Source organism: Mesoplodon mirus (genome assembly GCF_964341445.2).
Source record: "Mesoplodon mirus genome assembly, chromosome: 5".
In the NCBI taxonomy this organism is placed as follows: Eukaryota; Metazoa; Chordata; class Mammalia; order Artiodactyla; family Ziphiidae; genus Mesoplodon; species Mesoplodon mirus.
In genome coordinates, this window is record NC_138980.1 from 125,256,656 (window position 1) to 125,282,089 (window position 25,434).

Here is a 25,434-nt window from a genome sequence, read left to right on the forward strand (position 1 = left end):
AGAGGAACGTAAACGGTGATTTTTTTTTTCTTAAAACACTCAAAGCCTTATCATGTTGCAGGTAAAGAGAACGAAGCCAGAGCTTCCTCACAGGACACTCCTCATAGGTAGGAGACAGCACTTCTTTAGCAGGTCTCTGCAGTAAAGATCCTTGCTGCAGGAAGAGAGCTGGGTTTAGCTGCTTGAATGAGGGGCCACTGGACCCTCTCTTTTATGGGGTTAGGTGAGTGTGGCTTTGATTCCTAACAGAGTGGCCAGACATTTGAAAGACAGGCTTTCCAGGCACAAGTAGCCACTGACTACAATAACAGCTAAAAGCCAATCACACTCACGCATTTCAAACATAAAAAGTTGCATTGGCTAGCTTTACTCTATGGCCCAAGGCTTCAACACCTGTAGTGTGGTAGCCAAAAGAACATCTTCCCAAGTGGCAATTGTTTGGAATTGCCCTGGGGACTCCGACTTACATACAGCCCTACAAATATAAATTCCAGAGTTATATAACTTCATTCATTCAAGATTTGCTGTGGATAAAATACATGCATCCCACTGTTCATTGCAGCACTATTTACAATAGCAAGGATGTGGAAGCAACCTAAGTGTCCATCAACAGATGAATGAATAAAGAAGATGTGGTACATATATACAATGGAATATTATTCAGCCATAAAAGGAACGAAATTGGGTCATTTGTAGAGACGTGGATGAATCTAGAGACTGTCATACAGAGTGAAGTAAGTCAGAAAGAGAAAAACAAATATCGCATATTAACGCATATATGTGGAAACTAGAAAAATGGTACAGATGAACCGGTTTGCAGGGCAGAAATTGAGACACAGATGTAGAGAACAAACGTATGGACACTAAGTGGGGAAAGCCGCAGCGGGTGGGGATGGTGGTGTGATGAATTGGGAGATTGGGATTGACATGTATACACTGATGTGTATAAAATGGATGACTAGTAAGAACCTGTTGTATAAAAAAATAAATAAAATAAAATTCAAAAATTAAAAAAAAACCCAACTATTCAAAATTCCTGCTCAATTAAATCTAGTTCATTGTTAAGGTCCACAAAAAATGGTAACTACTTTATGTATAACATTTAAGATTTCTGCTAATTAAATATTACAAATTAAAAAAACATTACAGATGTGAGGTTGATTCTTACGAGCAACTGAAGGTAGAAAAGTCTATTTGATGAAAAAAATCTGAGCCAAATATCTCTGCATCAACAAGTATTCTTTGAAGTATTTATTGATCTCATTGATCGTTAGTAACTTCATGAAAGGTCGGTACTATGATTGCTAAATATTTCTGGGGAATTAAAGAAGCAATTTCAAAGGCACTGGATGAGCTAAAAACAGTGCCACGGCTCTTGAATGATGAGTTTATTTTCCAGAGTTTATGGCTAATAGGAAGTCTTAAAATTACTCAAATGCAATACTATTCCTCAGTACATTTATTAAACATATTTAAACCATGGCATGCATTACTTTAAAGAAATCTACCAGGCTTTAAATACTTGAGAGTTTATCTTTCTTCCGTGGGAGTGTAATTAGCAAAAGGGCCCTGGGCGCTAAGGCAAGGGAAATGAATTGGAAGAGGAAGCGGAGGAAAGGAGGGTGGAGCACGGTCCTTCTGGGTTAGGGATAGTTTTGCGTGTGTTAGTTTCTGAAAGAGAAAGGCTCAACGCAGGAATCTGGTGGTTCCTTGTAATCTCAAGATGGAAGTCTGGGCACTTGGGCTTGTCCAAATTGTGAAGGGGCCTCTCGACTTCCTTTCGCCTTCCATCCTCCAGTGTGGCAGTGGGTTTCGGAGGGAGGTGGCTGGCGGAGGCCTCTGGACCTCGTCCGCACTCTCCGTATCCCTGTCCGAGGCCGGCAGGCCTCGCCCACCCTGGGTAAATTCCCGGAGGTCCCGCCCCTCGCTAGAAGAGAACTCCTTGGGGCGTGCAAACGGGATCCTGCGAATGTTGACATTAAAGGAATACGCAAATTCAGCGTCGTGGTCCCCGCAGCTTACCCGCACCTATTTTTATACCTAAGCCAAGGTCACTCTTTAATACCCGGCCATTGCCTGAGCTGGGGCGTCGCGCTCTGACTAGCTACGGTGGCGGGAGCGGGGAGAGGGGGCGCGGGTGGCGGGGCGGCGGCCGCGTGGCGCCCTCCGGCCGGCCGAGCCCGCACCTGCCCGGCGCCCGCCTAACCAGCGAGCCCGGCGGGAGGCAGGGCGGCGTCCCGGGCGTTGAGGAGGGGCCGCGCGGCGCGGGCGGGCGGGGGGATTCGCGGTGGGCGCGGACGCCGCGCGGCTGCTAAGGCTGGAGGCGCTGCGGCGCGAGTGCGTCACGCTGGCGGAGGGCACGGTGGGCTGCGGCCGACACGCCGACCAGGAGCCGGGCGTCCCGGGCGAGGGGCAGGCGGCTGTACCGGCCCCGGCAGCCGCGAGCGGCGCGGCCCGGGCCCGGCCGGAGGTCGCCAGCGAGCCGCCGCCGGCTTCATTCATTCCCGCGGCTCCGCCTCCTTTCCCGGGCTCCGGCGGCGCGTCCGAGGTGAGTGCGCGGCCCGTCCCGGGCGGGGGCCGCGGGCCCAGGCCGAGGCTGCCCGGTCCGGCCTCGCGCCCCGCCGGCCCCGGCCCCGCACCCCCGCGCGCGGACCACGAGCTGCGGGCTGCCCCGAGAACTCGGGCGCGGCGCAGGCCCACGCCGGTCACCCGGGCGCGGGGCGCGCGTCTAGCTGTGTGCGATTGGCCTGCTCCCCCGAGGGGCGTGTGGCGCGCCCCAGGTGCGTCGGCCTCCGCGCCAGCGCCACCATTTTGTGTGAGGGAATGCCTCCTTCTCCTTCCTTCGCCCGCCGCGGCCCGCTCCCCAGCTGCTGCTTGCTGTGCCCCCTCTACTCCCCTCCCGTCCCACCTCTCCCACCTGGAGCCTGTCCGCCCGGTCGGTCGCCTCAGCGTGGGGGAAGCGGACCTGGTGGCTGGTGGGGCGGAAGCATTTGGACTCGGGTTTAGCCACGGATGCTCTGCCGGCCTCTCTTACCTTTAACCACTTTTGGAATAGGTATTGTATAGATTCCGTTCTAGAATGTAGGTCATTACAATTTTGTTCTAATTCATAGCTGCCCATTATGCAATTTTTCGAGGCCTGTGCCCTAGGAAATCAGTGGGTGAAGCTTTGGTTTGTTTAAGGCTCAGGGATCTGGATTACATTTACTCCCATTATCGCCCTTTGGGAGAGGAGGTGAAGTATCTCCCTGGCTTTTCAGCTTCTGGAAAGTGGTATGAGTGTCTTACCTGGAGTAGATTCTAAAATAACCACTACCCCTTCCTCCTTTGGGATATCGTTTCAAAACCTGAATGAAAACGCTCTCGTGTGAGGATTTTGAGGGGGGTAGGGACAGGTTGCTAAAAGACTACCCAAAGGAAAAGTTGTGATTTAGAACTGTTACACCTTCCGTCGTTTTCACGGTTCCAGAGAATTTGGTAATTCTTGTTTTAACTTGTCTCCTTGCAAATATACGTACGTACCTAGTAGATTATACTCCGGTCATCTGTATTTTATCACTGCATCACAGACAGGGATTAAAGTCTGGAATGGTGGCAGTTGCATAATACACACATTTGGGCCCTGGAGGGAATTCACTAAAATGGATCCGGGTTTGATGTGCCTTGTATCGTCTGCTTACATTTATGTATGTATGTACAAAAGATGTATAGGTTATTTTTGCAAACTGTATTGCTTTTCTCCTTCAAGAGGAACGATTTTTAGTGACTAACATGGACAAGATTAAGTTTTTGGTATGTGGATGAGACTAAGTTTTTGGTTTTTAAAAACCTTTGCTTGTTTGTTGTTGTTTGGTTTTTCTGGTGGGGGGAGCCCAGGGAATGTGGTGGTGAGAGGAACCTGGGAAAAGTCCATTTGTGATAAGACTTCCAGTACAAATAAAGGTAAACTATCACAGCCTTTCACGGAAAGCTTGTAGCTGTCACAGTGAACTCCTCTCTTTGAATTTATGATGAGGATTGGCTTAGGGAACTTAGCTTATATGAGTAGCAACATTGGTCTGCTGCTTGAGTGATTATAACCTAAGATGCTTTACCTGTGGATTTTAGGTTCTAACAAGTTCCAAATGAGACTGACCTTTGAAATAGTATTCGAATCATTACAGCTGGTATCATTTCTCTAATAAAGATACAATATGCGTCAAACAAAAGGCTTAACTTTGATTTGGAGAAAACAAAATATTTTATAGTTAGATGCTTTTGAGAGTCATCCTTTTTATTAAATTACTCTAAACTTTTTTCTGATTAGTTGAAGACTCTTTCACTTAGTATCTCTGCAAACACATGATTCCATATCATGTACCATCCCTAGCAGAAGTGTCATGCCACTCCTTAATGACATGTTCTGTGGGAAGAATTATGGATGTGAAAGGGACCTTGGACGTCAAGAGATGAGCTGAGAGATGTCTTGTTTCAGAGAACTTAAGGAAGTAAAGATTGCCTGCTAAGGGTTGCCTGTGCCCTGACTGGACCTGTACTAGTTTCCAAGAGATTGAGATTGTTCCTGCCGGCAAGTTCAGCACATAGTCAAACACAATCCCTATATCTTTACACTGATTCTCTTAATACACGTGTCAGGGAGGTTCACTGAATTGGTACTATTGTATTTAATTAACCTGAGTTTGGAAGTGATCTTGGTGTGCTTTTTTATCTTTAATGTGGCTTGAGATTTTGAGCATTATTATACCAATGGTTGAGAAATTGAAAAGAGAAAGAAAAACCTCTAACATTTTTCTGCTTATCTCCTACCTAACTAACCCTTTTTAAGCCTTCTGTGTGTGTTAGGTTCAGTCATATGCCTAAGATTTACTTTTTAGAGTTAATTAGAATACAAAAGGATTGAGTATTCGGGCAGGTTTTCAAAAAATATCAAGGATTCTGTAGAAAGGATCATTGGTTGAGTAGGAAGTTAAACAAAACTTTCATGTTTATTCCCATTTCTAAGATTTTATGATTCTAAATTGAAAAACAGAATTGCACGATTATTGTGTTTACAGTGATTTTCTTTTCACACACCATTAAGCTTCTGATCCTTTGTATGTTTAACCCTGAAATTTACTAAATTTGGCATGCTTCATTGGTAGTAGGGGTATTTCACAATTCTTTAGTACAACAACAACAAAATTACTCAAGGTTGTATTTATTAAGGAAGAGGTGTGATGACTTAAAGATAATCTGGGAACAGCTGATAATTATTAGACTCACTGAATTTTAGAGCTGGTATATGAAACCTTAAGGTTTATCTGCTCTGTGGGAGGGATCTACTCATCTAGTCCAACCTATTTTTGGGGCCAGAACGTTTGTGACTCGCACATACTTTAAAAAAAAAAGCATGATTTTAGTTACCAGCTGCTCCAATGAGATGTTAGTTTTAGCTTACACCAAAGGTAGCTTTCATGTATTCAGCAAACACTGAGTGTCTTATGTTATGGACCACAAAACCAAATAGACCCCACCCTCATGGTGTTTATAGTTTAGTGAAGTATTGTGGATTAAAATGTTAAAAATTCCTTAAACTCTAAATGCACAAAGATTTTTGCAAATATGTATAGGGAACAAATCAACTTAGTAAATTGTATTCTTTAAGAAAGTGCCAAACTGCATGTTGGGGGACCCCTGCATTTATGGATTGTGCAGAGGAGAGAGAGTGTTCAGTTGCTGAAAGAAACTGAGGGAAAGAAGCTAAAAAATAGAATTGAGAGAGAGTGTTGTCCAAGGAAGGAGGGAAACTTTTAAGTGGCAGAAAATAGTCAGTTGGGTCTGGTCTGTCATAAGGACAAGAGGGGTGAGAATGAAAATAATCCCTTGAATTTGGGAATTGAGAGGTTATTGGAGGCCTTAAGAGAAGTAATATAAGTATAGCGATAAGGGGAGATGCCAATTTAAGAATGAATAGCTGTGGAGAAAAAAATCAATGAGCTTGACTCTTTGTTGTACAATGATTGATAAAGTAATAAATTACTGATAAGGAACTTCTTAGTCTGAAGTCTTTTTTTTTTTTTTTTACTTTTTGGCCACATGGCAAGGCATGTAGAATCTTAGTTCCCCCACCAGGGATCAATCCTGAGCCCCCTGCAGTGGAAGCACGGAGTCTTAACCGCTGGACCACCAGGGAAGTCCCTCTAAAGTCTTATACGTATTAACAATGCTTTCAGGTTTAGATCAGCCAGCCCCTGACATATCAGATGAAGTTATTCTGATTCTTACGTTAACAGTAGTTATTATTCAGAGGCAGTATAATTACACAATTTAAACCAAATAGACATAAGTTTGAACCCTGGCTTTATAAAAGAGTAGTTATAACAGAGCTTATCTCAAAATGTTGACAGAGGTAAATGTGATAATGTTCCTAAAGGTGAGCTACAACTAATGTTATCAATGAGATTAGGATAGGTTTTTTGTGTGTGTGTGTATCTAGTTCAGTGTTGCTAATCTTTTTCTCCCTTTTATTATCTTCTCCCCACATCTCGCCATGTACAGCACTTTTTTGAGGTACATTTCAAAGCACTGATTTACTTTTTCATTTTTAAAATTGTGATTTCTCTACCACTTGTCAGAGCTTTTGCTTTACCTGAGATAAAGTATAACCAAAATGAGTTGAGATGGTAGAATTCCAGTTAAAACCAAGAAAATCTTTGGTTTTCATTATTTTGTGTATTATGTAGGGGAAATATGTGTTTTTTGAAAAATTGAAAGTAATTCATGTAGTCCCCTTTATAGCTTTTGTGGATCCCAGACTAAGAATCTGTTTTCTATTAATTACTTAATCCATATGAATGGAAAATAGAGCTATATTTAGCAAAAAACAACCACATGTTGGAAGTCTTGATATTTAGCTTTGTATGTTAATGCATATCTAAAAGTCCTTGAAATTAATTTCAAGGCTGAGGAGATTTCTTGATAAAATTTTCTAAACTGTGAAAAAAAATTGAAGTGATTCTGAGTAAATTTTGTTTGGAGAATACTAACTTTTTGTATCTGAGTAGCTTCTCAGAATGGCGACAACAACAACAAAAAGCATAGTTTTATTTTATAAAATGATTTACATGATTTTACAATTTCATACACAAATAACCACTCAACTGCAGTCTAGAAGATGTTCTTGTGCCTTTATTTACAACAGGGTAAAGAGATGTTACTCCAACCAGCGTTGGAATGTATCAGCTGTCACTAACAGTACTCTTTGATCAGCTAATTGGTTGGTCTGTGTTTTCATGCGGCGTGATACATTTGTGGGTAGAATTTATTGTTGGGAAGGCCCGTTTCTTTGACTCTTTAGAGATATGTTGAAAAAGTCTTAAGTTTTCATCTGTGTATTGACTCTTCAAATATTTGAAGGGAACTTTCTTGCCTCCCTTCCAAGACTTCCCCAGCAAGACGTGCCCTCACTGATTTCTCCCAATTCCTGTTCCTCATCTACTGTACCGTGGATTCCAGATCCTTTGCCATCCTGGTTGTTTTCCACTGGAGGCATTCCAGTTTTTCAGTGTGGTTTTCTTAAAATGTGGATGTTCATCGTCTGATGCATGAAGAGGGCAGGGATTCTTTTCCATCTCTGCATCTGGACAGTCAGAACCCTAATAATGATGCCCTATTCTGGGGTCATTTTGCTTTAACTTAAAAAAAAAAAAAACTTGCTCATAATTCATATTGAGTCTAGTACCAACTGAATCTCAAGCAATGGATAATAAAAAAAACTGTAATTTCAGTTTTTTCCCTTAGCTCTATTTTGTAGTAATTTGTTAAAGAAATATTTGGTAAGCATTTTACTTTGTCAGCTTTTAAGTTTTCCTTTTATTTTAGAACAGTTGGCTTTCTATTTATTATGTAGTAAACATTTAAAAATTCTGATGAAGATGGATCATAGTGATTAGAACAAGTATCTAAAGTCTGAAGAGAGGATACTGCAAGACTTAAAAAAAATCTAACACTTAAAGAGTGACTGAACAATATGCTTGATATATTCTATGATAATTGTATGATTAGATACTATGGGTTATACTGACCTTTTGTCTTGATCTGGGAACCTGGTTAAATCCAGGTTCTGGAGAGAGATTGCCTAGGTTTAGAGACTGACTCTCCCGCTTACTAGCTGTGTGAACTTGGGCAACTTACTTAACCTTTTCACACCTGAGGCTCCTCGTTGGAAGAATGTATGAATACCTGCCTCATAGGGTCATTTTGAGGAATAAGTGATATAATACGTGTAGAGTGTTGAACATAATGCCTCGTGCAAGGTAAGCAAGCAATGAATGATCTTTCATCATCAGAAAACATTTTGAATTATAAAAACTGGTTATAAATGAATTTGATGATATTACCCCTTTGTAAATTATTTCCTATCTATCTTCGTTATCTAAGTAATCAAACATAGACACCTAAGTTACTAGTTAGAAAGGACATCAGAAATCATTTGATTCATCCCTACTTTATATGTTTGGAAAAATGGATTATGCTTCTCTGGAGTTCTGAGCCTGGTAGAATAGACAAAGAAAAGTAAATCACACTCTCATGTGATAAGTATGTTAAAAGAAGTATGCACAAGGAACTTACGAGAAACTCATGAGTTTCTCAACTTGTGTGCTTTCATTTCTACCTATTAATCCATCCTACACACAGCTGCTAGATAAATTGTCTTAAAGCATAGCCTTGGATGTCTCTCTTTTGCTCAGGATCTTTAAATTGCCTCCTTCTGTGTGCCAGATAAAGTCCAAACTCTTTAGTCTGGTATTCTTGGCCTGTTATGTTCTATCCTCAATTTATTTTCCTAGTGTACCTACCACTACTTCTTTTTATATACCTTAACTCTGTTGGTGAATCCAACTACTTGTCATTCTCAGCATGCTTTCTGGCTTCCATTTAGCATTCCCATCTTCTTAGAGGGTCTTCCTTTCTTATTTTCTTTTTAATTAATTTTTATTGGAGTATAGTTGCATTACTAGAGGGTCTTCACTTCTATCTCTGCCTGTTGAGAGACTATCTCTTGCTCTTCCTTTAGCAGCAGAACTTCACGTGTTTCATCTGTGGCAGCTCTTGCTCCTAGCACCAGTGTGTGGTTTATTTATACAAGCCTTTGTTCAGTCATTCATTTATGTAGTAAATATGTATTGAAGCCAGAGAGGAAGGCTACTACTATCTCTTTTTTTCCCCAGGACTGCTGCCAGTGAAAGGTAAGAAAACAATTTCACTTGACCTGGGTAAGCATACACACCTGAGTTTGCACGAGGATTGCAAGAGCAGGTGTATGGGACCATGAGTCTTACGTGCAGAGTTGGAGAAGCCTGGAAGGGAGAGCGGAATGGTTAGCCTGTGGGTTGGAGGCTGCTGCTTTTCCAAGTTGGGGTGATACTCTGCAGATAGCAGCAGCCCTTGGTTACATTTATTTGTTGTGCAGTGAAAATACTAGGGGATGGGGTGGGGTGGTTTTTGGTGGTGGTGATTGTGACTCAGCAGAATATTTCATAAATCATATGCCCAAATTAAGCACCAAGTTTTGTTTTGTTTTTGCTTTTTGTTCTGAGTATTTCCTTTAAAATGAAAATATCCATCTTCGTGGTTCTGGATGAGACAAACCTGTGATATTTTATGTGAAAGGTATCTACAACAATATGCATGTTGTTTGGACTCCTGTTTTTAAAAATTGCCTGTGTCCTTGAGGTTTCCTACCAAACCCCTGTTAACTTTAAGCACCATAAAATCAGACCTGTTACATGGTAAAGAAACCAAGTTTAAAAAAATAATAAATTTAGATTGTCTGATGTTGAAATGAAGGACAAAACTTTATGGTGTATTCATTTAAGTAGTTCTTATTTTGCCCTTCCTGATGTTTGTAGACCGCTGGGTTCAGTAAGCTGTTCAGTAAGCTGGGTCATGAAGGGCTAGAGTAGCCGACATGTTCTAGAGGCGCGTGTATTCTGCAGTACTATATGTAGTCAGTCAAGTGGAAGCTTCAGTTATAAGCAAATTTTTTTTTATTTTGTATAACTTAAAAAAAATTTTTTTAACATCTTTATTGGAGTATAATTGCTTTACAATGGTGTGTTAGTTTCTGCGTTATAACAAAGTGAATCAGCTGTACATATACATATATCCCCATATCTCCTCCCTCTTGCGTCTCCCTCCCATCCTCCCTATCCCACCCCTCTGGGTGGTCACAAAGCACGGAACTGATCTCCCTGTGCTATGTGGCTGCTTCCCACTAGCTATCTGTTTTACATTTGGTAGTGTATATATGTCCACGACACTCTCTCACTTTGTCCCAGCTTACCCTTCCCCCTCCCCGTGTCCTCAAGTCCATTCTCTACATCTGCATCTTTATTCCTGTCCTGCCCCTAGGTTCATCAGAACCTTTTTTTTTTTAGATTCCATATTATGTGTTAGCATATGGTATTTGTTTTTCTCTTTCTGACTTCACTCTGTATGACAGTCTCTAGGTCCCTCCACCTCACAACAAATAACTCAGTTTTGTTTCTTTTTATGGCTGAGTAATATTCCATTGTATATATGTGTGCCACATCTTTTTATCCATTCATATGTTGATGGACACTTAGGTTGCTTCCATGTCCTGGTTATTGTAGAGCCGCAGTGAACATTGTGGTACATGACCCTCTTTGAATTATGGTTTTCTCAGGGTATGTGCCCAGTGGTGGAAACACCACTTATTAATTTATTGTTAGGCTTTTGCATATGTATCTGAGGAGTGTAAGTAGCTCTCTATATCTTGCTGTAAGTGTATATCTAGTTAGAAAAGGATTTAGCATCCATTCCTGGGTGTGGTCATTTAGTATTTGTGTTCTGACTCATTTTGCTTAGGAGTCTCATTTCAGCCCTATGAGCCCTGTTTTGCCTCCCCAAGGTAGAACCCCCATATCATATTCTGTCTCGCTTGGAGGTTGGATGCAGGCATGTAACCTAAATTTTGTCAATCGGATGCATCCAAGAGAGGCTGCACTACAAAAGCGATTGAGGAAGAGACTCTATATGGAATCTTCTTTCTTCCCCGCATGTCTCTTCCCTTGGGTCCCTCCTTCCTCCTTCATCAAGAATAACTACTGTTAACAATAGCAATATAATGTATGCCTTTCCACATCATCTTCTGTGTAAACATGTAAGTATATACCAATATTTTTCATAAATTAGTTTTAAAAGTACATGCAATAGGCTTTTTAAAAAGAAATTAAGAGTTGAGCATTTTTGGTGTTTGTCCTGTTTTATGAATTGTCCATGCCACTTGCTTGTTTATTTGCATCTTAGTTTAAAAACCATTGTATTTGTATTAAGCAACCTAACTCTTGCGGGTCATATTGGTTATATAACGTTTGTCTCTGAATTTTTTGTTTTTATATGTAAAAATTTTAATATGTATTCAAAGTTATTAGTTTTACCCTTGCAATTTATTCCTTCCTCAGAGTCCCTTTTTCTCTCTCTGTTCAAGTAATTTGCCTATGGTCACACAGCTAGTAATCCTGGCAGTTTGGCTCAAGAACACACTCCCTTAACTAGTATTCTACATATTCCTCCTTTCATGTGTACAAAATTCTATGACATATGACTGGATTTTTCTTTTGTAAGCCCTAAAACATACCAGATACCCAATACCTTCATCTTTAAATGATTTCTTAGATCTAGGACCATTTCTGGATATGGAGAGGAATTAAACCTTTAGAAAGAAAACTGGTAAGATTTCTCTTGATATGTATAAGCAATCTTATACCATCTTAGGGTCCTAAGGCGCTGTGCTTTCAGATATAGCGTGGTAACTAAAAGGATAGGCCTCATAGCTAGACTGCCTGGGTTTAAATTCTAGCTTTGCCACTTACTATAGTGTGCCTTGAACAAGTTACTCTGCTGCTATGTGTTTTAATTTCCTCATCTGACAAATAAGATAATTAAATTATCCACTTCATGGGTTTGGGATAAAAACTCTATCAGGGATACATGTGAAATGTTTCAAATAGAACCAGGTGTGTAGTCCACTGTTGGCTTCAAAAGATGATTTTGTTTTCTACTTGAAATAAAAAGAGGTAACAGGTATGAACTGCATTTAACTTCCTGCCCCATTACCCATAAACTTATAGGTAGTCTTTACCTATATGTAATCAAATCTTTTTCCTCTCTCAGAAGATAGAAAAGGATTTCTGAGCAGTGTTGAGCCCACCTGAGAGTTGATAGTTGTAGCAGTCTGTTCAGTGGTTTCATTTTTGTCATACTTAAAAACTGAGCTCTAAGAGCAGAGAAGGATTAACCTAGGAACTAGGGTCTTGTGTGGGTAGGAGGGATAGAAGGATAAAAGGTGAGTTGGGGAGAGAGTTCAGTTGAGCTGATGTAGTACATAGGCTAGGTTCGTTAGGGAAGGTTATGATGTTCGAAAGAGACAAGGGAAGAATCAAGAGGAGAATCATAATAAGGTCCAGAAACAGGCCTTCTGTGTAAAAGGTTGAGAGCTTTGCGGATTATGTTGCTGGGACACCTAAGCTATTTTCGGTGTTGGGGGAACAGTGAGGAGAGGTAGGATCATGCCTTGGACTGGTTGAGATAATTATTTTTTCTCTAAGAACTCTTTCAGCTCTAAAATTTCCGTAATTTTTTGGATCTTCTCCTCCTCCTAAAGCCCCCAGATAATAGCAATAATCTATAAGAATCTTGAAATTATTTAGGAACTAGTGTTAAAAAAATATATTTCCCTGTTTTAAGAGTATAGTTGATATCCAGTAATTAACCTTAAATAGGGAAAAAAATCACAATAATAGGAATATGTTTTTTAACTCTTATATTTTCTTTCTTGTTAAGAGCATTCATTCTTGCAAATAGATACTTTTTCAGGAAAAAGGGATGAAATTATTAAAAGATGGGTGTAAAATAGCTGGTGGGCATCTTAGAGTTCTTATGTAAGAGGTATAAGCATTAATTTTTTTTTACAGGTTATCCAGGATTAATGAGCATGCCATTTGCTTAATTTATAAATTAATTTGGACACTTTTTACACTTCATTGTCCATTCTGCGTAAATTTTTTGATGAGTTAGTTCGCTCAAGGCGACATTAAGCTTTCTCATTCATGTAGAATCTAGTTAGGCCTTTTGGTTCATCTCATGGGCAGAGCATAAAGTACTTGACAGAATTTGATCTGACAGCTTTACAGTTATGTAACATAGAACAGAAGCTTAAAAACAACAAAAAGGAGAGAGAAGTGACTGATTTTTTTCACAGCAACCTATATTTCTCTCCAGAACCTTATTACCCTTCTCTTGCCTCCCTGAACTAGCGGAACCAGCTTAAGGCTAGTAGTTTACACAGTCTTAAGTAACCACTATTTTTTAAAATAAACAGTTAGAAACATTTAGAGGTGAAAGGTCCTTAGGATTATCCTGTCCAGTTGCATCACATTACCAATGAGAATACAGAAGCCTAAAGACGGTAAGAAACTCGCCTAGGGTCACAGAGCTGGTTAGCACAGCTGACCCGGGAATCAAGGTCACAGGATTCCAATGCGAGTACTTTTTCTGGTGTAATATGTGAATAGAATATTTAATAACAAGGTAATTATTGTGATATTTTGCAAAAGGGAGTTTCTTGTAACCATGACAAAGACTATGATATTTGATTTTGCATATTGAGTACAAATAATTATATTGGAATGTATATTTGATTGTCTGGATTCATATTCTTCTAGCTCCACTATGGTATGACGTTGATCAAATCTTAATCTCTAAAGCTCCATTTCTTTATCTGTAGAATGGGGCTGATAGAAGTGCCTCATTACGTATTACATGCCACAGTCCCTTTAAAGTATGGTGTGTGGTCATTTCTCAGTAAATGTTACCTGCTATTACCGATTTATAATAATTTCTAGTTCTTTCATCTTCTTTAAATACTAATTGGTGATTGTTTAGCCAATAAAATTTAGTACTGAGAATGACCAGTAATAAACGTAACAGATTTAAGGACAGATTTGAAAACACAAAAATATTTTAGAGGAGGTGTGTGTCTGGGCTTTTGGAATTGGGGAAACATTTTCTCATTTTTTTCATATTAAAAACTGATGCCGTAGTTTTTAAACTATATTCAGAAATCACAACTTAAAAAAAATAAATTTATTTATTTTATTTACTTATTTTTGGCTGCATTGGGTCTTTGCTGCTGCACACGGGCTCTCTCTAGTTGTGGTGAGCAGGGGCTACTCTTCGTTGCAGTGCATGGGCTTCTCACTGTGGTGGCTTCTCTTGTTGCGGAGCACGGGCTCTAGGTGCGTGGGCTCAGTAGTTGTGGCTCGCAGGCTCTAGGGCGCAGACTCAGTAGTAGTGGTGCACGGGCTTAGTTGCTCCGCGGCATGTGGGATCTTCCCGGACCGGGGCTCAAACCCGTGTCCCCTGCATTGGCAGGTGAATTCTTAACCACTGTGCCACCAGGGAAACCCCAGAAATCACAACTTTTAAGTTTGTTGGGAGATGTCCTGGAGGTGAGACGAGAGAGAAGAGAGTGAAATAATTCCTTCTATAGTGAAGAAGAAATACATTCATTTTAAACTAGCTTTGCTGCCACAAAAATGATGGATTTAAGGATTTGTTTAGTTATGCTTCCAAATCTCAAAAAAAAAGATTTAAAAAAAGTCCTTTAGATCAACAATATTAAAATCAAGTCAGATGTATCTGGAAATTGCCAGATTTCTAGTGCTCCAAGTCTAAAGTTTTTCACTATAAAATGTGCTCTTAAAGGGCCTTGAATGTGATGCAGTACCCAGTATTTAACTCCGTCTGTAGGATGGGCTTGGGTGTCAGATCCATGTCTGGATCTCAGGTTTGCCACCCGCTCTCCATGTGACTTTGGGGAAATGATTAACCTCTCCAAGGTGGTTTACTTTTCTATAAAATAAGAATATTAGTCGGGTCCACCACATATCTTTGCTACAAGGCTTGAATGAGAGTGAATGGCATTCTTCTAGCACAGTTCTGACACATTCTGGCACTTAATAAAAGTTAGTTGTTAAAAATCACAACCTCTAACTAAGTGAAGTTTTTTCCCTCCAGTAACGCTCTTTATGTAAATTTCAGAGTATTTAAATGATTGGATTTCAGGAAAATAGGATTGTTTCATTTTGTGTTTGTATATATAATTTTTAAAAACATTTTATTTATTATTTTTAGCTGTGTTGGGTCTTCGTTTCTGTGTGAGGGCTTTCTCCAGTTGCAGTGAGCGGGGGCTACTCCTCATCGCGGTGCGCTGGCCTCTCACTGTCGCGGCCTCTCCCGTTGCAGAGCACACGCTCCAGACGTGCAGGCTCAGCAGTTGTGGCTCACGGGCTTAGTTGCTCTGTGGCATGTGGGATCCTCCCAGACCAGGGCTCGAACCCGCGTCTCCTGCATTGGCAGGCAGCCACCAGGGAAGCCCTGTATAATCTTTAATAATAAAAATTAGCCCAGAAGAGATTATTTTTCTATTTAAAAACCTCAATCTAAAAAGGTTTAAGAATGAAGGATAATGACTTTCTCTTTTTACACTTGAGTTTAGTCATGTTATACTTGCCTTTGATCTGTAGCAGTGTCTTCTTTTTTAATTTTTATTTATTATTTATTTATTTATATTTTTGGCTGCGATGGGTCTTTGTTGTTGCGTGCAGGCTTTCTCTAGTGGCGAGTGGGGGCTACTCTTCCTTGTGGTGCACGGGCTTCTCACTGCGGTGGATTCTCTTGTTGCGGAGCACGGGCTCTAGGTGCGCGGGCTTCAGTAATTGTGGCACATGGGCTCAGTAGTTGTGGCTTGCAGGCTCTAGAGCACAGGCTCAGTAGTTGTGGCGCACAGGCTTAGTTGCTCTGTGGCATGTGGGATCTTCCTGGGCCAGGACTCAAACCCACGTCCCCTGCATTGGCAGGCGGATTCTTAACCACTCCACCACCAGGGAAGTCCCTAAGAAAGTTAATTTAGTAATAGATTAAAAAAAAAATCCCTGATAAACTTGCTATTCTGCCAGTCTCTTCCTTGTGGGTCCATTTTGTATTCTTTGTCTAGAATACTGTATTTTTATTTTTATTTTTTGTGTGGTACACGGGCCCCCCACTGCCGTGGCCTCCCCCCATCGCGGAGCACAGGCTCCGGACGCGCAGGCTCAGCGGCCATGGCTCACGGGCCCAGCCGCTCCGCGGCATGTGGAATCCTCCCGGACCGGGGCACGAACCCCCGTCCCCTGCATCGGCAGGCGGACTCTAAACCACCGCGCCACCAGGGAAGCCCTACTGTATTATTTTTATGTGATTGTAATCAACTATGCTTTTGTAGATCAAGTTTTTGGCAGCAATCTTCAAATATTAATTTACATTTTATCCTTTAAATCGTGATTACTCTTAGCAAGTGAAAATTTTAAATGTTTCATTCATACCTTGTTTTGGTAGCTAATATTCTAGAGTCTTTTGAGTTGGTTTGAGAGGAATACTTTTTTTGGTGGGGGGGCCGCGGCATGCGGGATATTAGTCCCCTGCCCCCCCCACAGGGATTGAACCTGCGCCTCCTGCAGTGGTAGCCCACTGGACCGCCAGGGAAGTCCCAGGAATGCTTTTATACTAATACTTTTTGAGCTTCTATAGTATATTAAATGTTTTTTGAATGTTTTACCTGGATACAAAGCTGGGAGCTTGTCTACAAAAGAGCAAAAACAGTTACATTCTTTTAACTAGCGTCCTCATTATGCTTCTTTCACCCACTACTGACCATTTGTTTCATGTTTAGTTTTGTCTGAATTTTAATCTTCACTACAATTGTTAGATCTGACTATAGAACACAATGTTGTATTTCCTTAGTTTGCTTTTGCATATTGACTTTGATAGAGTTATAGAGATTTGCCACACTAACAAATAAGCGTCCTTCAATGCAGAGCTATTGTTTTACTTTATGATCCTTTTCTAAGTATAACCTCTTTTTTAGATAAGCTCCTGATGGTTCTCTCTTGAAATTCAGTCCTTTTTTTCCTCCTTTTTGTAAGTTGGCTGGAAGTTCGGTGGTATTGCTTTTCATAAATCGTTCACAAATTTTTCTTGCTTTCTCCTTTTATTTAGACATTTACATTTACTAACAGATGGGCTGAATTTATGTGTTCTATTTCTAGGTTTTGATTTTTAAAAATTAAAAATCAATGTAATTAAAAAATACATATTTGTATGTATATAAATTTATATGTACAAATCAGGGCCCCAGTCATATGTATATCAAGTTTTAAAGTTCTTAGCACCAAGATTTCAGATTACGGCAAAAAAGTAACTTCCTCTCATTATCATATCTTCGAAATTCATAAAAATATGTTTAACTATGTATATCTGTTACAGTATATGTCTGTCCTGTCTTTTTTGTGTTTATCTCATATTTCCATTAGATTTTCAGTTTCCTGTCTACTAATACTTTTGTTGTGTTAAAATAGATTTGATGAAGGTCACCTTCGAGAAAAGTAACTTTTATTTTTTCAATTTATTTTCTCCTGCCTTTCCATTTATAAATTTTTTTTAAAATTAAAATTGAGGTTTTTGACAGATATTCGGCTGTGCAGTTTTTATTGTGGGTAAATACAAAGCAGGTAACTTTTAAGACAGTATAATCTTTACCAGCTTTATTTATACCTCCTTTAAGAACTAGATCAGTAGTTGACATAGCTCATAAGTTGGGTTTTTTTTTTAACTTTTTCTCATGGAAATTTTCAAGAATACACAAATCAGGATGCTCTCCACAATGCATTTGATCAATATGTCTCTTTAGTTTCAATTTACATTAGTTTCCACTTTTTTCTTGAAACTCTATTCTGTATATATATTGAAGAAACTGAGTTATTCTAAATTTGGCCGGCTGCATACTTTATTTATTTATTTATTTATTTATTTATTTATTTATTTATTTATTCTTTTTGCGGTATGCGGGCCTCTCACTGTCGTGGCCTCTCCCGTTGCGGAGCACAGGCTCCGGACGCGCAGGCCCAGCGGCCATGGCTCACGGGCCCAGCCGCTCCGCGGCATATGGGATCCTCCCAGACCGGGGCACGAACCCGTATCCCCTGCATCGGCAGGCGGACTCTCAACCACTGCGCCACCAGGGAGGCCCCCCGGCTGCATACTTTAAACAGCATTTCACATGTTTGTCTAATGGCTTAGGTAGATTTGGATCCAATTTTCTTGTTGCATTACATCAAACTACATACAATATCTGCTTGTCTTTTAGTAAGATTGATAAGTCTGGGTATGCAGGCCTGTCACAGAGGAGTGCATTTAAAGAAAACATAAATCAACAAAGCATTATTAAATATTTTATACCTTGGAAAAAAAACAGAAGTGAGTGCGTATATCTACCGAAATATTCCTGCAGCAATGCTCATGGCAGCCCAAATGCCCATCAGCAGTAGATTGGTAAATAAACTGTATATGTGTATTGTGGAATACTACATAGCAATAAAAGGGAACAAATTAAATGATAGATGCAGCACCACTTATGTTTCTCACAGAAATAATGTTGAGTGAAAAGAGTTGATGCAATAGAGAGCATACTAGATGATTTCAGATATAAGAAGTTAAAAAATGGGCAAAATTAATTTCTCATTTAAACATATTGTAAGGCCAGTGAAACAATGCTACCTATTAAAAAGTGCTTCTTTCTCCGATTGATTGAAATAGCTCTGTAATCATATACGCAATTTCTATAGGCATTAGGGTGTATTTATCTTTCTCCATTGGTCTGTCTATTTATATGCCTGTATCACATAGAAGTTTTATATATGCTTGTATCATATAAGGTTTTTTTGGGGGTTTTTTGGTTTTTTTTTTTTGCAGTACGCGGGCCTCTCACTGTTGTGGCCTCTCCCGTTGCGGAGCACAGGCTCTGGATGTGCAGGCTCAGCGGCCATGGCTCACGGGCCTAGCCGCTCCGTGGCATGTGGGATCTTCTTGGGCCGGGGCACAAACCCGTGTCCCCTGCATTGGCAGGCGGACTCTCAACCACTGCGCCACCAGGGAAGCCCCATAGAAGTTTTATAACATGCTTTAGTATCTTAGAGGGTTTGAACTTTTCTCCAGTCATTGCTCTGCCTTTTTAGGATTTTTCTAGCTATTCTTATTTATTCTTTCAAATTCACTTTATAATCAACTTGTCTTGCTTCAGGAAACAATAATCCTGAAGATGTTTTCATTAGGATTGCATTAAATTAACAGATTATTTTAGAGGAAACTGCTACCTTAATGATGCAGAATCTTCCTTTTCAAGAACGTGGTTTGTCTTCCCTATTGTTCACTTTGCTTCCTTCAGGCATGCTGTTTTATAGTTTTCCTTATATAAGTTTTATATTGTTTATTAAATTTAAGTCTATTTTTATCTTTGCCATTGTTAATGGGGTTGTCTTTTCTATTTTTACTTCATTTTTTTCCATTTATTATTTCTCCTTACTGATTATTATTATATATATGAGGGCTTGATTTCTGTATGTAATTTTATATCCTACCATTTTACTACATTTTCTTATTGTTTGGAATAATTTTTCCATTGATTCTTTTGGGTTTTTCAATTAAATTTATTATTTGCGAAGTAAGGTTGAGATAGTCTCCCCTCGCCCCAAGCCATGCACATCCCCAATTGTTATACCTCTAATTGCTTTCTCTCGTCTAATTGCATTGGCAAGTACCTATTTAATGTTATTTATTAGTTAAGTCCTTATTTTTCTTGACTTTAGTGAAAAAGTCTATAGAGTTTTCCCCATTAAGGTGCTGGCTTTTTTTTTTTTTAACAGCTGTATACATGAGAGATACAGTTTACATGCTGTAACATTTACCGATAACAGCTGTACAGTTCTGTGGGGTTTTTTTAGTAAATTTATAGGGTTGTGCAGCCATCACTATATGTAGTTGTAAACATTTCTGTCATTCTGAAAAGTTCCCTTGTGTCCTTTTACAGTGACTTTTATGTTGGGAGGTATATGAGGATATATTTGTATGTATGTGTGTTTATATCCTATACCTTATAAATATTTATTTTTATAATTTAAGGAATTATTCATTTTTTTAATTGAAGTATAGTGGATTTACAATATTAGTTTCAGGTGTACAACATAGTGATTCAATGTTTTATAGATTATATGCTATTTAAAGTTATAAAATAATGGTTATATTTCCCTGTGCTGAACAATATATCCTTGTAGCTTATTTTATACATAGTAGTTTGTACTTCTTAATCCCCTACCCTTGTCTTGCCCCTCTCTGTTTCTCTCTCCCCACTGGTAACGAACAGTTTGTTCTCTATATCTGTGAGTTTGTTTTGTTATGTTCATTTATTTGTTTTATTTTTTAGATTCCATATAAAAGTAATAACATACAGTGTTTGTCTGACTTCTTTCACTAAGCATAATACCTTCGAGGTCTATCCATGTTGTTCTTTTTCTTTTATTCTTTTTTTTTTTTTTTGCGGTACGCGGGCCTCTCACTGTTGTGGCCTCTCCCGTTGCGGAGCACAGGCTCCGGACATGCAGGCTCAGCAGCCATGGCTCATGGGCCCAGCCGCTCTGTGGCATGTGGGATCTTCCCACACCGGGGCACAAACCTGTGTCCCCTGCATCGGCAGGCAGACTCTCAACCACTGCACCACCAGGGAAGCCCTCTTTTATTCTTTAAAAGAAAAAATTTCATTCTTTTTTTAATGGCTGAGTAGTATTCCATGGTATATATATTAACACATCTTCTTTATCCATTCATTTGTTGATGGACACTTAGTTTACTTCTGTATCTTAGCTATTGTAAATAGTGCTGCTATGAACAGTGGGGTGCATGAATCTTTTTGAATTACTGTTTTTGTTTTCTTTGGATATATACCCAGGAGTGGAATTGCTGGATCATATGTTACTCCTATTTTTACTTTTTAATTAAAAAAAAATTTTTTTTTTGGCTGTGCCGCAAGGCGTGTGGGATCCTAGTTCCCCGACCAGGGATTGAACCCAGGTCCACAGCAGTGAAAGTGCCAAGTCCTAACCAGTGGACCACTAGGAAATTGCCTATTTTTCGTTTTTTGAGAAACTTCCATACTTTTTTCCACATTGGCTGCACCAATTTACATTCCCACCAACAGTGTTCAAGGGTTCCCTTTTTTCCACACCCTCTCCAACATTTGTTATTTGTGGTTTTTGTTGATGATAACCATTCTGACATGTGAGGTAATACCTCATTGTGGTTTTGACTTGCATTTCTCTGATGATTAACGATGTGGAGCATCTTTTCATGTGCCTGTTGGCCATCTGTATGTCTTCTTTGGAAAAATGACTATTCAGGTCTTCCGCCCATGTTTTAATTGGTTGTTTTTTTTTTGATATTGAGTTGTATGAGCTGTTTATATATTTTGGATATTAACCCCTTATCAGTCATATCATTTGCAAATATTTTCTTGCATTCAGTAGGTTGTCTTTGAATTTTGTTGATGGTTTCCTTTGCAGTGAAAAAACTTTTCAGTTTAATTAGGTCCCATTTGTTTATTTTTGCTTTTGTTTCCTTTGCCCTAGTAGACAGATCCAAGAAAATATTTCTACAGTTTATGTCAAAGAGTATTCTGTCTATGTTTTCTTCTAGGACTTTTATGGTTTGCGGTTTTACATTTAGGTCTTTAATCCATTTGGAGTTTATTTTTGTAAATGGTGTGAGAAAAATGTTCTAATTTCATTCTTTTACATATAGTTGTTCGGTTTTCCCAGCACTACTTACTGAAGAGACTGTCTTTTGTCCATTGTATATTCTTGTCTCCTTTGTCATAGACTAATTGACCATTGGTGCATGGGCATTAATTCTTATTTCATTGCTTGTTTTTAATACAAGTGAGTGTTTAAGTTTTCTTTCTGACATATATTTAGATTAGCAGGCTTACGTTGTAGTCTGTCTTGGCATAGTGAAAAAGAAGTCTCCTTACAACAAAATGCTGCGCTATTACAATAAAAAGTTTTTTCTCAGTACAGGAAGATAGCCTTTCATGTTCTGAAACATTTTGTCCCATGTTGTTTGTTAAAGAGGATGGCATTCCCTGTGGATATGCTGGATAATTGCAGTCATGAGGAAATGGAAAATTCTGCTGAAGATTACATGTCAGATCTCAGGTGTGGGGACCCTGAAAATCCTGAATGTTTTTCTCTTCTCAATATTACGGTAAGGCATCCTGCAGTGATTTATCAATCTTTTCAGTTGAGTTTATACATGAAATCAGTATCCTTTTATTATCTTTTAAAGTGTTAACTAATCACTTTTGAAAATTTTATCAGAAGACTTTTCAGTAAAATGCATAAATATTGATTAGTTAGTACAGCAGCATGATCAAGTTTTAAAAGGACTAACTTTACAGGCAGTTGCTTATTATTTGTATTGTGCCTTTAAAATTATATGTAAGTAGTTTACTAGTTTTGCTGAGATTGATTACCATATTTGAGCTAACCCAATTAAGTCTACTTTAGATTTGGAAATTGTTGTTTTAGAAATTTTTTTAATAAAAAAAATCAGCAAAACACTACATTACACATTTTTGTGTCACAAATCTTCCTTTTCCCAAAATATTAAAATAAAATTTCTAATTAGTAAACTGAGATATATTTTCATAGATCATTAGACATGAAATTATTAGAATTCTAGTGTGAATTTGATGATAGGCAAATAATTCTCTAACCTCTTTAGGCCTCAGGGTTTTCTTCTGGAAGATGATGTTTATTTAAAGAATTCTTTTTTTTTTTTTTGCGATACACGGGCCTCTCACTGTTGTGGCCTCTCCTGTTGCGGAGCACAGGCTCCAGACGCGCAGGCCCAGCGGCCATGGCTCACGGGCGCAGCCGCTCCGCGGCATGTGGGATCCTCCCAGACCGGGGCACGAACCCATGTCCCCTGCATCGGCAGGCGGACTCTCAACCACTGAGCCACCAGGGAAGCCCAAGAATTCTTTAAAGTTTCTTCCAACATCAATATTTTGTAATTTTCTGAATGGCAATATTGTGTGTAAGTAGGGAATTAACATTGGATTAATGAAAGCAGAAAAAATTTAAAGTATTGCATATATCTCACTGGAAAAATGAATTTACCCTAGTGGTTTTTACTAGAAAATGGAATTCTTTCCTCCTCAAGTGGTCTAAATAACAGATGATAAAGTTTAACAACTTTATGGATCATATCATGCTTTTGTTTTTATTCATATGCATAGCTAGAGCGCAGTAATATTTATTGAAATAGACTTTCATTTTTCCCCCAAGTTAATAAAATTCCTGCAAAAGCGAAGTCTATCTGATTTGCTCTTTTTTTTTTAAGACTAGAAATATCTCCTATGAAATGAAATTATATAATTAGCGTTAACATACGTTTGAAATTTTGGTAGAAGCATGGTGTTTTTGTCTGATGTTTTCTTACCGACTCTTCACTAATCTTTAATAAATTGTCATTTCAGATTCCTATTAGCCTGTCAAATGTAGGCTTTGTACCTCTTTATGGTGGAGATCAGACCCAGAAAGTTCTTGCTCTTTTTGCACCCGAGGACTCACTCACAGGTCTCTGTTTTGTTTAATATTTGTAAATTGAGGAATTTGTTTTTCAAGCAATTAGAAATTTATTGAAAGATAGCTACATGAAGGAATTTTTAAAAAGAAACTTATTTCAAACTGTAAATTCAAGAAAATAAAATCCTTAGTTGCTTATAATTAAATGTTTAGTGAGTGAAATACAATAAAAATGGTATAAATGGGGCTGCCACACTGTATTGTAAACTATGGGTATATTTAAGGGTATCCTTGAAAACCTTACCAAATAGTAATATCATGTACTTTAAGACTTAAATGTTAACAATCATTTATTTTCTTTTAGCTGTGGCACTTTACCTTGCCGATCAGTGGTGGGCTATTGATGATATTGTGAAAACATCTGTCCCTTCTAGAGAGGGACTTAAGCAGGTAACAAGATCCTGGAATTTTAAAAGTGTTTAGGAGGCCATTTCACAATATGTTTCCCATAAACAGTGATAGTTTTTGAAGTTATTGAGCTTTTCTCCATTTTAGTATACCAGGTTATATTAAACCCTTAGAGTTCCATTGTTAACGGTGAAACTGGCACTTAGATTGGGCTTCCTTGATTTTATGTGAAAGTGTCTGAGAATTGGGGGAGGAGAAATGAGTACCTGTGGTTTAGTTAAGCTGTAGTTACCCATATCAACTTTAGCTTCTGATTTTTCTTTTTGGGTGGGAAAAAGCTTATTACCTCTGTGTGGTTGCTTAAGTTCTCTGTCTCTAGGAGAGAATGACCAGTAAACTTGCTTATCAGTAGGGCCATTTTGAGTGGTCTATTCAGTGTTCCAAACAGTGTAGTGGAAGGGAGGTCCTCAGCAGCATGCTGTAAAACTGGGTCCTTTATTCTGTCTTAGTCACCATTTTATCAGTTACTTAGAAGAAGACATAGTTGGCATACTTACCAGTTCTGCATGCCACAGTGCTGAATGGGAGAACTAATCCATAAAGGCAGAATTAAGAAACAAAGAGAAAGATCTAACATGATGAAAATAAATTAGTGAGAAAGGTAAAGTAGTATCTATGGGTTCAAAAATTTAACTGTACTGTATACCATGAAGACCATACTAAAACAGCAGCACATATGAAAAAGATTGGACTTCAGTTAATTAGAAGTAAAATCAAGGAAAGCAAAAAAGCTAATAAAAACCTTAAGTTTATACAGAAAAGCCCCATTATCTTATCAATATCTTTGATGTTTATACCTGTAATATCTGCATGCCCAACATGAAGAGAAAAAAAAATGTTAGGGATCTGAAGCAATTTGAAGGGAGAAGACTGAAATGGCAAGAGTACCCCAAATCATTTTAGATTCGTCTTTTCCTCTGTTTAGCTTTGATAGGAAACTTAAGAGAATATCATGGCTGTCTTCAAATATTTGTAGACTATGTGATCCAGAATATCAAAGTATAGTCTTTGGGAAAGAGATTTCAGCTCAGTATCAGAAAGAACTTCATTCTGGTCAGAGCTGTTCAAGGAAGGCATGGGGTACCCTGTAAGCTGGAGAGCTTTGTCATTTCATGTGATGTTTGGTATTGGAAGTTCCTTACCGGGGAGGTTTTTGAGAGTAGTGTGTGTATGCCTAATGCTTTTTCTCTCCTCTCGCCTAATTAGAGGACATTCTTGTTTTTCTTTAGGGAGACTTGGGATGGGGTGGGGGGGATAGATTTCATGGATAGACTCTTGTTTTTAGCAGTGACAGATGTCTATGGGGAAAACCCCACTGTTCAATGTCAGGCAATTGGTGAAGGTGTCCCTGGGACCGTGCAGCCCTGCCTGTAGGAGGTGAGGTTCTGTTTCCATTCTGTGATTGCCGCAAGTTTTGTTTTCATCAGACTGCCCTGGTGCCCCTGTCATT

At 39.1% G+C, this 25,434-nt stretch overlaps 1 protein-coding gene across 6 annotated transcripts in view; it reads left to right on the forward strand.

The window, feature by feature from the left end:
• The first annotated feature begins 1,895 nt into the window (after nt 1-1,895).
• FAM169A (family with sequence similarity 169 member A) overlaps nt 1,896-25,434 on the forward strand; it is a 62,891-nt gene continuing 39,352 nt past the window's right edge. For 2 of the 6 annotated variants that reach the window (XM_082624102.1, XM_082624106.1), the window contains exons 1-4: nt 2,825-3,055; nt 22,057-22,191; nt 23,468-23,567; nt 23,881-23,966. In XM_082624102.1, coding sequence (XP_082480228.1) covers nt 22,060-22,191; nt 23,468-23,567; nt 23,881-23,966 — 318 coding nt within the window. In that variant the 5' untranslated portion in view covers nt 2,825-3,055; nt 22,057-22,059. The other 4 variants (XM_082624103.1, XM_082624107.1, XM_082624104.1 and 1 more) reach the window with 4 other exon arrangements.